Raw genomic sequence first — 12,244 nt, forward strand, 5'->3', positions numbered from 1 at the left:
GAGCAGTGCATGTGAGGACATGGAATACTCAGAAAATCACTTCACCCAAATCACAAGGAATTGCTTCAATTCTGCCGGCTGAGGCAGATACTCACCTAGAAGAGCTAGTTGTCAAAGGGAACAGAAAAGCTTTCCTGTGCTTCCTTAAACAGAACCTGATCCACTGGGATAGAGTGAGTTTTGAGAGGACCCAATTTACAGTACACTGCTGAAAGGAGATGAATAATCTGTTAGACTGCATAACTCCGTGTCTTCTATGCTTTCAATTATTTAAGGTAAAATTATAATAAATTAGCTGCTGTGAACTGGTCGTTGGGTAATCGCTATGTATCACAAAACTACTCTTTAGGTTAGATGGAAGCATTTTTTAACTTAGTTATATCTCAGGTACCGTTGTTGAGGAATGTTATTTGGTGGGAGAAGGATGCTAAGCCAGAGGGTGAAGTGTTGAAGAAGCACATAATAGCACATTACGTGATCTAGAAACCGACTCAATCTCTCATCACTTAAATATTACCCACTTTAAGATTGGGGTAGCATCATATAAAGGAAAATACTTTATCCTACAGCATGAAAACTAAAGCTTCACCTTCAGACAGGTAGGAAGGCTTTGCAAATGGAAACGGTTTTACTGAGAAAAAAATTAGGAATAAATGCTATATGTATGTTATCCTGTTCTTAAAAAAATTCTATCTCAATAACTTATACCACCCATGTGAGTAAACACAGAAGCCCTAAAAATAGAAGTCATAGTAAAAATATGAGACTCAAGAAAATGAGAATTATGAAGAGGTGTGGCAACAACAGGAAACAGAAAATACCATGCAAACACAGAGAACTACTTTCTCTTTCTACCCTGCCGACTCCTCCCAGAACTAAAATGATCAGTTTCCCAACAGCAGGCTTCTGCATCAATCTTTGTGCAATGACAAAATTCCAGAGGTATCGATACCCCTTCTCACCGATGGGGTACCCTCCGATAGTTGAGGACAGAAGCCCACTGTCACCTCATGGCTTCTCATTTTTGGAGCAGCTGACTCAATTGAAAACAAGGATGAAAAAGAACGAGAGCCATGTCTGCCAAGCTCTGTGCTATCTATAACAATCTACCCATATGTGTGCTAATTATTTACACTAAACAGGAACTAATGACTGTAACTTTAGCCACAATTTCATTGCCTATTGTCATAATTTGACCCACCGTTGCAAATTCTGAATAACTTGGAAATTAAGACAAAGACAAGACCAGAAACTGAGTTCATGCCCACACTCTTCACCACCATATAATATTAGTAGAATCTCTCATCTTTCACCAGAAAGGCCTCAAATTTCTTGACAAAGTAATAACACAGAATTAATAATGACGCTCATGACAGTTCACTGGACACTATGTCCCAGGAGCTTCCTAGAAAGCATATTATCACCTCACCTAATCCTCACAAGGTGCTTACTAGGACCATTCCGCCAATGACGAAATTGAGATGCAAGCAAGTTATCATACCCAAAGCCACAGAGTAACTGATACAGATTTAAACCTTGTGCTTTTGGAGCTCTTCCTTTGAGTTTGGAACCAAAAGAAGTAAACAAACATTAACTTACCAAATACAGAAATAAAACAACAAGTGGGAAGTAAACACATTATACCAGCAAAGCTTTATACTCAGGCACCCCCAGCTGTACAACACTCACACATTCTGTTTTTCAGACACAGGGCTGCACCATGCCAGGAGTTCACTGGATTAATGCATAAACATACCAGAACAGCAGCCTTTCCTGCTTACAGAGAGCTGATCCAACAGTATGTATTGCCCTTTTGGACAAATTACAATGAAACCTTCAGAAAGTCTAAATAAAATGAGAATTGGCATGTTTCCTAAAACACAAAGGAGATCGAGTTTCGGCAGCTCCCAATGTCATTACCAACAACAGTAGCAAATTTCAAAATAAAAAAAGGAAAGGTAATTATTTAGGCAGGAGGAAATTCACAGGTTCCCAGAGGTTTTTCTACCCTATTCTACGTACTTGAGAAAATCATAACTCACAGGAATCCCAGGGTGACCGCACCTTGAAAACAACACACATTTCCAATTTTGCATCATTAAAATGGAAAAGAAATTAGTTATGCTTGAATTTTATAGTTGCTAACTGATTCAACACAGTTTGTATAGTCTGAGAATAAAGTGATACTCACTTTCTCCCTCATTTCCTTCCCTGGTCTCCCTCCCATCTCCCTTTTCTGCACCTTTCATTTGCATTGCAGTCAAAGGCTTACACTTTTAAATTCTATCTATTTATTTCAAAGTATTACAGAGAGACAGAGAGACAGAGAGGAGAGAGAGAGATCTTCATCCCTCTGGTTCACCACCCAAATGGCCTCAAGGGCAGGAGCTCCAAGCTTCTTTCTGAGCTTCGACAGGGGCAGCAGGGGTCCCAGTACTTGGACCATCCTCCAGGGCTCCTCTCAGGCCATTAGCAGGAAACTGGATTGAAAGTGGAATCACCAGGACTAGAACTGAAGGAATTACAGGATTCCAGAGTCTCTGGCAGAGGCCTTGCCAGCCATGCCATAACCCCAGTCTCAGGCTTAAATTTTAAAAAGATAAATTAATAATACTAAAAAGGACAGTGAAAGAAAACACATCATTAAACCCTTTGTGAAAACCTACAGCCATGGAGGGCACAGGCGGCCTCTTTTTTCAATGCTTCAAAAGGGATCACCCAACCATGAGGCAAAAGGCAAACTGTTCTTAAGAACTAACTGTATCTATCCACAATTACTGCCTATGAACAATTTCAAAAAAGTATTACAGCTGGATGGATATCTTAAAGCTATGCATCACATTATACAAATGTACTTTTTTACATAAATTTTGAAAAGATCTTCTAATTATCCATTAATTGTGCTATAAGAAATGATCTACTGTAAGGAACTGCAGTAAGGCAAACAGGATGTCCTTATCAAGCCCAAGATGGTCAGTGCCCCTGCACTGCTCTGAAGTCAACATTTCATAACATATCCAGTCTTATCAAGGGAAAGAAACTACCTAGACTGAAAGCTCTACTTATGCATTGGTCTATGTGTTTTGTATATTTTTTGAATATTTATTTTTATTTGAAAGGAAGATTTTGAACAAAGAGAAAGTCTTTCACCCACTGGTTCACCCCCCAGATATCCACATCAGCCAGAGCACTGCTGAGCCGACCCAAAGCTGGGAGCCAGAAACAACATCTGAATCTTCCACATGGGTGCAGGGTCCAAAAGACTTGAGCCATCCTCCACCGTTTCCCCATACCATAGCAAAGAGTTAGATCTGAAGTGGAGCAGCCAGGACACAAACTAGCGTCCACATAGAATGCTGGTGCCACAGGACATCCTATGTGTCACCTGCTGTGTAACCATGCTGGCTCCCCTGTTTTATATTAGTTAATATATTAGTTAATAAATCACTGTCTTATATTAACGTATATATCTCAAAAAGCTCTCTTATCACAGAAAGCTGTTAAAATTCAAGATCAAAGCTAAGGAATAATAAAGGTATGACATTTGCAGAAAAGATTGACACATCATACAGGTGAATAAACTGCACATGGACTACACACAACAGATACAGAACAAACCTACAACCAGAAGAGAATACAAATGAATTCCTCTAAATTGGGCATAAGGAAACCTTGATTTATTTATTCATTTATTTTATTTTTATTGGAAAGGCAAATCAGATTTACAGAGATGGAGATACAGAAAGATCTTCCATCCACTGGTTCACTCCCCAAGTGGCCACAATAGCTGGAGCTGAGTCGATCTGAAGCCAGGTGCCTCTTTTGGGTCTCCCACATGAGTGCAGGGACCCAAGACTTTGGATTGTCCTCTACTGCTTTTCCAGGACACAAGCAGGGAGCTGGATGGGAAGTGGAGCAGCTGGGACACAAACCAGCACCCATACAGGATGCCGGTGCATGCAACATGAGAGAGCATTTAGCCACTGAGCCATCGTGCCAGGCCAAGCAAAATTTTTAAATGGCAAAAAAGGTAATTGCTTTTTTGCTTTTGTAAATCAAAAGATAAATATCAAGTAAAGAGAAAAATTCTTATAACACATAGCACAGAGAGAGGGGACGAATCTTTAGCAAAGGAACAGGGTGGAGTCTGCATCGCAGCACAGCATGTTAGCCTCGACTTGCAATGCATGCATTCTAGATCAGATCAGAGTTCAGGCTGCTCGGCTTCCTACCCAGCTTCTTCCTAAAGTGCATGGGAAAGCAGTGACAGTGGGGCACTCTAACCATGCAGCTCCTTGCTACCAGCTCCTGGCTTCCGCCTAATTTAATCCTGACTGTTGTGGCTATTTGGAGGGTGAACTAGTACATCTCTTCCTGTCTCTATCATTCTGCCTTTTGTGTAAATAAAATAATTTTTTTAAGACAGAGCACTAAGAATCCTTTAGAAAACCAGGCAAAAGACATGAAAGAAAATTCAAAAGAGTATAAAAATTTCCCTTAAAGCACAAAGTTACTTGACTGTTTTGTAACAAAATAAAACTGAGGCATAAATTCAAAGAGGTATGTTTAAAATCCAAAAGCTAAACCATATAGTCTACTGGTGCAATCTTTAGATAACAGGGACCCACGTATATTGTTATCCGAAATACATAACAGCATAACGGAGAAGAATCTGGCAGTGTCTTACAAAGCCAGATGTGCACTCTTCTACCCAGCAATGCTACTTCTAGGAATTTACTCTAGCTCTATCTCAACAATATTACAGAGGTTATTCACTACAAAGTATCAGAAAGTACCAATGTTCAAATCCAAAACTTCAAATAAATTACATTACATACACCTATGGGATAAACTGAAGAAAAAAATGAAAACAGTATGCTTCAACTGAGAAAAATACAGGTTGAGTAAATGTGTTGATAGTGATAGGAGCCCAAATTTCTCACTGTGCAATAAAGTGCACATAAATATGGAATAGGGACAAGCAAAAAAAAAAAAAAACTCTAAGGAAACATCAAAACTTATACTGTTACATGCAAACCCACAATCTCTAAGATATGCAAAAATATGTTTACGCACCAAATGTAGGAATATTTGTACATGTATTTACAACCCTTGTAATAAGAGTTTGAGGAACTATTCACCTGGGTAACCAGACAGGAGAAACAGATCATGAATAGTCAGCTTTCTGATCTGAAGAAACAAGTAATGTCAACAAATCCAAGAATCTAGCTAGAAATAACTGAGCATGTGCAAATGTCTAAGAACTAACCTAATGGAAGTGATGGAGGTATTTAGATAAAGAAGAGTGTTTACAGGGTCATAATGTGTCTCTTCACATATGCTCAATAACAATAAGGAATAAAAAGTAATCATAGAGTGGAAAATCCAACACAACCCAGATTGGCTGATCAAAATATTTCCAGTGGGGGTAAAGAGTCACTTTGTGATATTCCACCCTAAGACATACACAAAATTACTGATGCAGCACTCCGCCCAGGAATGTACAATCTACAGATTACCAGTAGAAGACATCAATAAACCACAAATGGGGATCATGAAGACTGGCTGGTGAGTTAACAGCAATAAACAGAAAACAAGTCATTCCATCAGTGAGAAATCTTTTGACCCTTGATACTACTTCTTCCTGATCCTAAGGAGTTACACTCCTCAAGCTAGTTTATGGCATAAAGTTAGCTGGCAGATCCTAATGCAGAACTTAAGAGTATGAGCTCTTGAGCTGGACTGAGTCAGAACCATCTCACCCTTGCACCCTGCAAAAGTTCACACAAGAATCACTTAAGCTGTCTGTGCAACCTCTGTGAGAGAATTTTTTTAAGTTTCCATTTCAGTTGTAAAATATTAGACAGCAGAATTACAGTACATAGCACGGTTCTCGCCAAAGTAACTATTCAATAAACCTTGGCTTTCTACTAGCACAGATCACAGAACCACAATGGGTTGAGCCAAGACAAACCTAACCATGAGTACTGTCTGGGAATAGGTAAGATGAAGAAAAGTGCAGCAGAGCAGGAAAACGTCTTCCCAGAATCAAAAGCAAACCTGATGTTTTCAACTGGCAACAAGCTGGTTGAGGCCTTTCCAATTAAGGAGATACACAACCAGGTCATCATGGCCCCAGCAACCAGATTCTAACCCAATGATGGTCACTTCTCCTATTTTCACATTTACTTACAAAGATCCACAAACCAAATCAAAGACACAGTTTTTACCCCATCTAAATTTATATTTTTCAGTTTAAGAAGAGGATCTTTGTTACGTTGTCTTTCAGCTATTCCTTCCCGCCAAGAATTTTCCTATTTAAGTAAATTGGATAGCTTTACCACATTTGTAGAATGCACGGTATTGCAAGATTTTCTGCTGTAAAAAATATTAGATGTTTCCCTTTACTGGTTTGTTTGGAATGAAACACACAAAATTATGTCACCACAGTTTTGAAGTGACAGAACAACAACATACTGGCTATTCCATAAAGATGTGGTTCTCTCTTTAGCCATTATCCAATGACAATTACAACATTATTCTGTCCATGAAATCTTTTAGCAGACACATTAGCATGGCTTTTATTAGCATAAATAACCTATCTACAGTAGTTCATAGGTAAAATGAAAATACCTGTTCCAACAAATGGATCAAAGACAATATCATTTTCTTTCACTTTTCCATGGTTGGCCATGATGAATGATAACCCAGCATCCATGCTTGTATTTCCAATAAAATGTCTCTTTTTGACACTGTATGATTCAATAAGCTCTCTCTGTCCATCTGCAATCTGGATCAGATTTTTTTTTTAATTAGTACAACCATACAGAACAAACTTCAGACAATCATTCACAATCAAACCACAGTGTCTTGCTGATAAGAACTTCTCTTCATATTGTTCTAAACTTGATCTATAAAAATAATGTAATCAAAGTAGTTATGGACAGATACTCCTGTTTAATGTCTTCCCCACTTACTGTGTCTTTTCAGACAAAAAGTAAATTGAACTTGAATGTAATTATCACCTTTTTCTGCCCCTAACAGTAGCCTGTTAAGTAAGCCTCGGCCTCAACATACTCACTGTCGGCCTCCAGGCAGTGGGCAGAAGTGCTCTACAGTGATTTCATTTCTTTGTAAAAGGGAAGTCCTAGAATGGAATTTCAGAACATCACAGCACTCTGCCTTCCTCCCAATTTATTAAAACAGACAAACAAAAAACCCAGGTTTTCTGGCAAGTCTTGTTTTAACGTGCCTTCCTCCCCAAGTCCTGACATTTAACCAGTCTCTTGCACTTCATCGGAGTCCCTGTTGGGGATGGGAGGAGAGGAGAGGAGAGGACCACCAATTATAGTCCACATAGTAGCTCTGACATTTCACCTGCTTTAAAATTCTAAATACAAAGAATCAAACACAAAGGTCAAACTCTTAGCTTTTAAAGGAAACAAACTGAGATAGGTACAAAGCATACTTGCTTACCCATCTACCAAAATAAATATTCTGGGGAGCCTCAGGGATACAGTTTGGATCCAAGCCATAATCCTCCAAAATAGAGAATACATGCTGTGGCTTCTTCAAATCCACTTTTCCTTCAAATGGCAGAAATTCAAGTGCCTTAAAAAAAGAATAATGCAAATGTCCCATAGAAATTCACAAGAAAAACCAGCTGATCTAATAACATCTATTTGGAAGTCTGGTATCTGTGTTAAATAACGTAAAACATGAAAAGCACTCGGCACAATACGCACAAAGAAAGTACTTAGCATGCTGTGCTACATATCATCAATGGCTACACTTTATTAATCCTAAAGGGTGGGAAGAAGGGTTATTTTGCTAAATTCACTTACATCTATTCGCTTGACTTTTTCTTCTTGTGTCAATGTTTTATTAAATGTGTGAATCTTTATTTTATAAGTAGAGTCTGAATGTAGAAATGGAATCTAAAATAAAAACAAATAAATTTTTCTAAGTTTAGTTGTTTTCCTACAGAATATGCACATATGCCTACATAAAACCATGTTTCACTACGCACCATCTTCTCCACTGGGTAATTTTTAAGAGAACTGTACAGCTCCTCGGGAGATTTTCCATGACCCCAAAGTTCAAATATAGACCTAGGAAATAAATGATTGGTACTAACCTCAGTAACAAACTTAGTTCATGCAGTAATATGTAACAGCCATCTTACCAGTTCTTTATGTCTGCCCCACTAGAAGCACTGACTATGCGCATTTCTAAGCAAAACTGACAAATAGGTGTGTGTATATATACCTGAAGTCTAACACAAGCACACAGAGAGAGAATTTGAACTTTATAAGAAAGGAGGAAAATTCAATTCGAATTTTCCCGAGCCTTCATGATTCTATTTATAGTTTTCACTTCATGTATCTGAGAGACAGAGCTTCCATCCATTGATCACTCCCCAGATGCTCACGTTGACCGGGGCCAGACGCAGCAGCCAGGAGTGCAGGCCTTCCAAGTGAGTGGCAAGAGCCCAGTTCTGTGAGTGGTCACTGTTGCTGCCCAAGGTCTATATCAGGAGCAGGCTGGATTCAAACAGAGGCACTCCGATCTATGACGCAGGCATCTTAACTCCAGGCTAAACTTCGGTACACCCATGACATTTTTATACAAAAACAAATGATGTAATAAAACTGCATGTATTAGTGAAACAGGCAAAAAGCTGCAGAAAACTCAAATTTCCCCAGTGTCCTCTCCATAACAACAGTGAAAAAGAACCGCACAAAATGTTCCTGTTAACATTTACCTATTAAGTGGTAACATTTAGTAACTTCTTCAAAATGTTGAGAACTAACAAGATAATACACAAGAGTCTGCTCTATTCTTCCTTCTTTTTGTGGTACGGCCAAATACTTCATGCTAAAAACAAGTTTGTTAAAATTTACTGCTGGGCCTGGCACGATAGCTTAGTGGCTAAATCCTAACTTTGCAACTGCTGGGATCCAATATGGGCACCAGTTCATATCCCAGATGCTCCATTTCCCATCCAGCTTCCTTCCTGTGGCCTGGGAAAGCAGCAGAGAATGGGCCAAAGCCTTGGGACCCTGCGCCCATGTGAAAGAACTGGAAGAAGCTCCTGGCTCCTGACTTCGGACTGGCTCAGCTCTGGCCATGGCGGCCACTGGGGGAGTAAACCAGAGGGCAAAAGGCCTTTCTCCTTGTTTCTCCTTTTTTCTGTGAATTTGCCTTTCCGATAAAAATAAATAAATCATTTTAAAAAAATCATTTTCTAAAAACTTACTGCCATTCCCTATTCTTCCGCAGGAAATTTTGAATTTAAGTTATTTTTGAATCTGAGCTTATCAAGTTTATTTTCATTTTATTATAGTAAGATTGCAAATATTATTTTTGAAAAAATAAATGCCTCCTTGCTTTCTATTAAATTCACAGGCAGAAGTCAGTTACAATACTACTCTTAGTCACCACCTCAGCTACACAAAATACTCAAGGAAAAGGCAACTGACAAAAGTTAACTATTAGGATTAATTTTACTATTAATCAGATATGTATCAGAATAATAATGTACAAACTCTTAGTGTTCAAACAGCTATTTTATTGTTTAAATTATTTTAGTTATTTGAGAGGCAGAAAGAGAGAGAAAGATCCCCTTCTAATGGTTTAACCCTCAAATACTACCAATAGTCAGGTGGCTGAGGCCAGGAGCCATGAACTCATGGCTCATACACCAGGGGCAGAAAATCAACCCTTGAGCCAACACCCAATGCCTCCATGGTCTGCATAAGCAGGAAATCACAGGCAGGAGCTAAAGCCACAAGTCAAAGCCAACCTCTCCAACATGAAGCATTAGTATTCCAACCACAATGATATATCAGTCTTATATACTAGGCCAAACACCTAGGCTTAAGTAGCTATTTTAAACCAGAAATGATATAATTTTCAGATTCAGACATCACAAATGTCCGTAGGCTAAGCTAAACTAATAATTATTCAAACTGTGTTCTTTAAATTATATTTCTATTTTCCAGCTATTTTAATTTAATAAACAAAGCTCACTAGCAAGTTTCAGTTTAGACTAGATTTAGCATTGGGATGACTGCTCAGTAAAATGATGTAAAACAACTATGAGGCCATGCATGGCCAATTCTATAATACAACAATTACACAGCATGCCATTGAGCATTGCTAGCCATGTCAATAAAAGCTTCAAATTGCAATTAAATGTGATTTCTAAGTTTTTTAAAAAATGCTTTTAGCAACCTAACAAAATGCTGGGAGAAAAAAGGCGACTAAAAGACAACCTAAGCTGTTTCATATTTAAGATGCTAGAGAAAATATGCTCAATTTTCAAAGGAAAGGAAAAAAATGTCAATGACAAAATCTACAAATTATCAGAATAAACAACGAAAATGTGATTACATTAATTTATAACAAAGATATCATCGTCAGAATTCCTTTCTCTAATAAAAAAAAATGTTATTTCATGGCAGTTCCCACATTTTGTCACTTTATATTTTACCAATCCGTTTATTCAACTATTACATAAGGCACAGATTTAGACTTTCAATGTCTTGGTTATAATTAAGTGTGACATCATCAATCCTATGTAAATCTTAAACTATAGCTCTGCTTAACACAGAACTATTTAAAAACAAATCAAAAGTTTTTACATTTCTCCCTCAGACTCTCACTCTGGTTCAGCAGGTATTTTCTCCTCTGTTCTTTCACTGTCCTCCAGTGGAAAACCCCAGAACTACAAGCTATTATCAGCGCTTCCTCCACGAAGGCTCCTTCTTTCTTCCAGTACCAAAACAACAGTAAGACAAGGTACCCAGGAAATGTGAGGTGTACACGCATGCAGGAGAGCATGGAAAAGTTTCTCTTACTTGGCACACACTGTCCGTTTCATTAAGTTTCTTGCAATATCCTCAGAGGGAATGTTAAGGATCCAAAATGGAGACTGAAAGAAACAATACCCAACATTTCTGAGTAGTTACATTGCCTCTAAACTTCAATTAGTTAATATGAAGAAATTCTTACTTGCTACCTTCATGTAAGGATACTTGATATGAATATAAACAAGACAAAAAACACTTCATTAGTTAAGTTTTATAGGTAACATGTTAGGATAATAGAGTACAGTATCAGATCATTTTTATAAGTGACCCTCACAAACGACAACTACCAGTAAATAAAATCCAAGCTCATTCAATTTTAAGGTTAATTTTGCATTTTCCCTTTGTGTAGTGTGACATTATACGAAGTATAATCTCAAAACTTCGTATTATTGCTAATCATTCCTTTTAAGACAATTATTGTTATTTTTGTTTACTTCCAAGTAATGTCCATATTCCTTAGTTACTAAATGATCTCTCTTCTTCTGGTAGCTGCAGCCACCTGAGGGGCCGGGGAGGGCAGCTTTGAAATTACTCTAATGGAAAGTCAGAGGGGACATTACTAATTATCATTGACCTAATTTATTATTTTTATCACACAGTCTAAGGAAAAAAATCTTCACGGGAGTTTTCCCAAACCCCTATCAAACACAACATTACAGGCGCTGATGAATCCTTTGCCGGAACTCAACACAACCTAAACCTAACCCGAGTGCAGTCCACGACTCTCAGCCAACTAGCAGCACCATCTTCCTGCTTTTCTCTTCTCCTCCACAAGTGAAAGTCACTCAGGAATAAGAGTCCAACACCAGCAAACTTTCATCCTAAATTCTCTTATCTTTCCCTGGACATCACTATTTTACCTGGTCTTCCTCCTCACATTATCCATAATACCTTAAGAAAAAATCCAAAGAATTCAAACACAGAAAAAGATTGGCATCTTAATATTATTTTCCTTAAGAAAAACAAAAAAGCAACCTTAAGAAAAACAAAAAAGCAGCAAACAATATCGTACAACCATGTTAGTGATGAAGCCTTGTAACCACAAGTGGAAAAAGTACCTCACAAAAACACTAGAAGGCGGAATCCCTAAGTTATAACTTGTCAAAAAAGTTTTTGAATGATATTTTCTATTGTCTAAACTTCTCTTGCATACTGATAAAATGTACACATAAAGCTCACAATTTTACACCACACACAAAGCCAAAGTTTAAAAGACTCATGGAGGCCAGCACCATGGTGTGGTAGGCTAAGCCTCTGCCTGCAGTCCCAGCATCCCTTATGGGTGCTGGTTCAATGCTTGGCTGCTCCATTTCCTATGCTTAAGCTCCATGCTTATGACCTGGAAGAGAAGAGGATAGGTCAAGTCCTTG

The 12,244-nt window shown here is 38.2% G+C and overlaps 1 protein-coding gene across 3 annotated transcripts in view; it reads right to left on the reverse strand.

The window, feature by feature from the left end:
* TRMT11 (tRNA methyltransferase 11 homolog) overlaps nucleotides 1-12,244 on the reverse strand; it is a 66,866-nt gene that overhangs the window by 42,959 nt on the left and 11,663 nt on the right. Inside the window, exons 3-7 of one of the 3 annotated variants that reach the window (XM_004587224.3) lie at nucleotides 10,863-10,936; nucleotides 8,030-8,111; nucleotides 7,845-7,937; nucleotides 7,477-7,611; nucleotides 6,634-6,790 (exon numbers count right to left, since the gene is read on the reverse strand). In XM_004587224.3, coding sequence (XP_004587281.1) covers nucleotides 6,634-6,790; nucleotides 7,477-7,611; nucleotides 7,845-7,937; nucleotides 8,030-8,111; nucleotides 10,863-10,936 — 541 coding nt within the window. Of the gene's footprint in view, nucleotides 1-6,633; nucleotides 6,791-7,476; nucleotides 7,612-7,844; nucleotides 7,938-8,029; nucleotides 8,112-8,431; nucleotides 8,626-10,862; nucleotides 10,937-12,244 lie in introns of those variants that run through there. The other 2 variants (XM_058677747.1, XM_058677797.1) reach the window with 2 other exon arrangements.

Source organism: Ochotona princeps, chromosome 1, assembly GCF_030435755.1.
Source record: "Ochotona princeps isolate mOchPri1 chromosome 1, mOchPri1.hap1, whole genome shotgun sequence".
Lineage (NCBI taxonomy): Eukaryota > Metazoa > Chordata > Mammalia > Lagomorpha > Ochotonidae > Ochotona > Ochotona princeps.